The following is a 4,839-nucleotide window of genomic DNA, read 5'->3' as shown; positions in this document are numbered from 1 at the left end:
TATTGGGTCGATACGTTGTGTTCGAGGATACGCAACTGGAAAGTATTTAATAATAATACAATATAATATTTATATGTATATGTATAATGTAATATGTAACAACACGCACCAATGGAGTTTCACTACCGTCGTCTTCACTGCTATTCGCTGGTGAAGTCCCCCCCCCCATATTTGATGTCTGAAAGAGGCTTTAAATTAACACCTGTCCGTCTCCACCTGTCCGTCTCTCAGAGGTGCTGATGAACACGAGACTTGAGACGTCGGAGCTTCGATGGACAAACTATCCGGCTGAAGATCTGCAGGTACGGTCGTCTGTTAGCTTGTAGCTAACAGTACCATTCATTTCAGTGGGGGATGCTAACCGCTAACCGCTCTCTGGTCTCAGTGGGACGAAGTGAGCGGGTTCGACGACGAGAAGAACAGCGTCCGGATCAACGAGATCTGCACGCCCAACAGTCCGTCCTCCTATTGGCTGAGGACCCGCTGGATCCCACAGAGGGCGGCGACCACGCTCTACGTCGAGCTCCGGTTGGTGCATTTGATTCACAGGTTGATTGACTGATTGATTGATTGATTGATTGATTGATTGGTCCATATGGGTTCTCTGCAGGTTCACGATGGTGGAATGTTCTGGTCTGAACCAGCGTCACTGTAAGGAAACCTTCAACCTGTACTACTACCAGTCGGACAGCGACGAAGCCACGCCCACCCACCCCGCCTGGATGGAGAACCCCTACGTGAAGGTTGCCACCGTCGCCGCTGACCACCTGCGGCAGAAAGGCAGCCGTGAAGGCCGGTCCAACGCCAAGGTGCTGCGCCTGGAGGGGCTGCGGGGGGCGGGGCTTTACCTGGCCTTCAGTTCGCAGGGCGCCTGCATGGCGCTACTCGCCGTACGAGTCTTCTACAGGAAGTGCTCGCCACTCCGCCGCGCCTTCGCCTCCTTCCCCGAAACCGTCCCCCATTCACTGGTGGAGCAGGTAACCTATATGTAACCATGGCAACGCTACACTTTAACCACACTATAACCACGGCAACAGTCGGGCTCCCAGCAACCAGCATAACTGGCAGTCATTTCAAAGTAAAATTACCAAAAAATCTCCATTCTAACAAAATAAGAGTACTCTGACTAAGGAACATCCTACAGTTAACCAAATAAAAGTCTGATCTTTACAAAATAAAGGTACTGTCATTTAGAGCAGCTCAGGGTTAACAAAATAAGAGCTCCATCTTTCCAAAATAAGAGCATTGTGACTGTTCTACAGCACCAACTCTGTTAATTCCCAGCCCTTACTTTGAAGCTGTCTGTTTCTGCAGGCTCAGGGTGTGTGCGTGGAGAACGCCGTGACCCCCCCTGGCGAGCACTCCCGACCTCCCAGCATGCTTTGTGGTGAAGACGGGCAGTGGGTGGGGCAGCCGACATCCAGCTGTGCCTGTCGTCCCGGATACGAGGCGGGTGACAGTGACGAGCGCTGCCGAGGTGAGCCTAGACTAACACTAGTGGAGCTGAAACAGCTGGACTCCTTTAACCTTTATCCTTCTAACCTCAGATTCAGATTCAGAACTTTATTGATCCCTTAGGTAGGGTACCTCAGGGAAATTGTTTTACCTGAACCTTTACCCTTCTACCTGCGTCCTGCTGGCAGAAGGCGGTTCTGAGTTCTGACTCCTTCTCAGCGTTCGTCGTTAAACTGCAGGAACAGCGATGAATGCTGTAAATCAGCCGTCTGACTCTGAGGAAGCATTCAGATGAAAGCGCTCTGCGAGGCGACTCACTGTGGAAGCTTCCTGTTATTCTCTGTGAGGTCGGAGGTCAGCTGACCAGGAAGTACTGCAGGGAGGGGGCGGAGCCAGAGCTGTGTAGTTGTGTGGAGGGGTCAGAGGTCAAACTGCTGCACTAACACACACACTAACACACACACTAACACACACACTAACACACACACTAACACACACACTAACACACACACTAACACACACATTAACACACACACTAACACACACACTTGGCAGCTGATGACATCCTGATTAAAGCTGCCGTCCTCCACCGTCCACCCGTCCCTCATTTGTGTCATTGTGTGTTTGCGTCTTGTTTTTAAAAAAAAATGTTGTCTCCTCATCCTGCAAATGTTGAACTATCTCCATGTCTCCAGACCTCTCTGCTCTGCTCATCAGCTTTAGNTTAACACAACATTAGCAGAACGTTAACACAACATTAGCAGAACGTTAACACAACATTAGCAGTCTTTCCTTCAGTCTGAAGACGTTCACAGTAAAAATACTGCGTTCACTGTGAGACTGAGCAGCAGCTGAACCTTCAACCTGCTGTCGGTGTGTCGTCTCCACCTCCTGCTGCTACAGTACATGTTTATTTACACTGTTCCTGTACTCAGTAGTAGTATTTCTCTACTTCGTTGCAGTACTCCTGTACTCAGATGCAGTACTCCTGTACTCAGATGCAGTATTCATGTACTCAGATGCAGTACTCCTATCAGCTCCATCTGACCAAACGTTGTGTAAACATCCTGTTGCGTTGTCATGGTGATCCTTGTATGGCCATCTTATCGCACATGCTCAGTTGACAGCGAGTGTGTGTGAGGTCTGACTCTGCTGCTCTGTGGGGACAGACCTGTGCTCGACAGGTAAAGGTGCGTTCAGCAGAATCCCTGCCATCAGTATTCAGCAGCGTCCACCTGCGTTGTCCTGTGAGCAGATCTGAAACGTCTTCGTCACAGCCGTCGTGGTTATAAAGTGGTGGCAGTTACAGTGTATGGCATTTCCTTCTGCGCCTGAACGCAGCAGCAGCAGCAGCAGCAGCAGCAGCTCTGACACTCCTGCTGCTGCTGCTGCGTTCAGGTGATCAGGTCGCTTGATGTCTGGACCACGAACAGGTAGATGAGTCAGACACTGAGGAGGGTAGCCGAGACTCAGCGAGAAGGACGGAACCAGAAGCCAGTTTAACATCTGCAGGGTCCAGACAGCTGCTGCTTTAACACGGAACCAGCGATCCGACATGGAGCAGCTGGAACACCTGTTCACCTCAGACAGGTGAGCAGCTGGAACACCTGTTCACCTCAGACAGGTGAGCTGGTCATCAGCCCAGTGTTCCAGGAGTCAGAGACAAACAGAGCTGGTCCTCATCTGGACCACTGATCAGGTTCTACTGTGGTTCTACCGCCACTGAGGGTTCTTGTCTGACTGCAAGAACACCAGCAGCACATCAGGAGAACCGTAACAGAACACTACCAGAACATTAGCAGAACGATAGCAGAATGTTTGCAGAACACTACNAACACACACATACACACACAGAGTAACACACACACAGTAACACACACACATACACACACACACACTCACACACACACACACACATACACACACAGAGTAGCACACACACACACACACACAGTAACACACACAGTAACACACACACACACACACACAGTAACACGCACCCTCACACACATAGTAACAGACACACACATACACACACAGAGTAACACACACACAGTAACACACACACATACACACACTCACACACACACACACACACACACATACACACACAGAGTAGCACACACACACACACACATACACACACACACACAGTAACACACACACAGTGACACGCACCCTCACACACATAGTAACAGACACACCCATACACACACAGAGTAGCACACACACACACACACACACACACACACACACATACACACACACAGTAACACACACACACACACACACACCTGCTGATTGTGTTCCTCTGATGACGTCTCCGGGGGCAACAGAAATCAGTAATTATTGGACCCACTACCTGTTGGTGTGTAGTTTCAGGTCACACACATGTTGTGTTTCTGAGGTGTGTGTGACCCTAAGACACTCCTGACAGCAGATTTACCTGCTCAGGTGTAACACCTGACAGTCTGAGCTCTCTGCCCCCAGGACCCCCATCAGCCCCTCGCTCCCCCGTCAGCCAGATCAACGACACCACGGTGACCCTGGAGTGGACCGAACCGCTGGACCGAGGAGGCCGAGGAGACCTCAGCTACAGAGTGCTGTGCTCCACCTGTGAGGCCGCCGCCCCCAGCAAGGTACACCAGAAAGACCAGTAAGACCAGTAAGACCAGTAAGACCAGTAAGACCAGTAACACCAGTAACAGACCAGTAACAGACCAGTAACACCAGTAACACCAGTAACATTAGTCAGCCCTGCCTCCTGTCCTCTGACTCCGCCCCACTCTCCCTGCTCCTCAGGGATTGGTCGGTTCCTGCTCGCCGTGTGATGACAGCGTCCTGTACCGGCCGGCGCAGCGCGGTCTGACGCAGCGCCGCGTCATCGTCTGGGGACTCCGCCCACACACCAAGTACATCTTCACCATCCAATCGCTGAACGGCGTCTCCGTTCTGAGCCAATCAGAGCCGGCCTCGGCCAGGGTCAACGTCACCACGAGCAGAGACGGTAACGGACTGCATTACCCAGAATCCCTCTGACACTGAAGCAACCAATCGGGTTAATTCGCTCTTTAGATCCAAAGTTATCAACACATTTTAATTCACTGTTAATGATCAAGTCACCAACAGACGTTCTGCTTCCTGTGACCTTCAAGTTAGAGTCGAAGGTCGTCTCACTGCCGTTTGGCGGCTACGTGACGGCACACTGGAGCTGCTGGTGCGTTCCTCAGAGTCAGCTTTAGACAGCGAGAAGGTAAAGAATAAAAGAAACGCGACCAAACTGTGGAGCATCACTTTATTTACTACAAACCTTCACAGAGGTTTAGTCAGTTAAAGCATGATATGAAGGAGGTATGAGAAGGAGACTAGTGAGGGAGGCCACCA

At 50.9% G+C, this 4,839-nt stretch overlaps 1 protein-coding gene across 1 annotated transcript in view; it reads left to right on the top strand.

The window, feature by feature from the left end:
• Positions 1–4,839, top strand: part of LOC103375309 (ephrin type-B receptor 4-like) — a 20,261-nt gene that overhangs the window by 3,103 nt on the left and 12,319 nt on the right. Inside the window, exons 2-7 of the mRNA XM_008305541.1 lie at positions 232–302; positions 386–528; positions 611–977; positions 1,315–1,575; positions 3,879–4,094; positions 4,258–4,492. Of these exons, the coding sequence (XP_008303763.1) occupies positions 232–302; positions 386–528; positions 611–977; positions 1,315–1,575; positions 3,879–4,094; positions 4,258–4,492 (1,293 nt within the window). The remainder of the gene's footprint in view (positions 1–231; positions 303–385; positions 529–610; positions 978–1,314; positions 1,576–3,878; positions 4,095–4,257; positions 4,493–4,839) is intronic.

This window comes from Stegastes partitus, unplaced genomic scaffold (genome assembly GCF_000690725.1).
Source record: "Stegastes partitus isolate 25-593 unplaced genomic scaffold, Stegastes_partitus-1.0.2 Scaffold2541, whole genome shotgun sequence".
Lineage (NCBI taxonomy): Eukaryota > Metazoa > Chordata > Actinopteri > Pomacentridae > Stegastes > Stegastes partitus.
The sequence above is the reverse complement of the archived record's forward strand: the minus strand, read 5'-3'. Positions and strand labels throughout refer to the sequence as shown.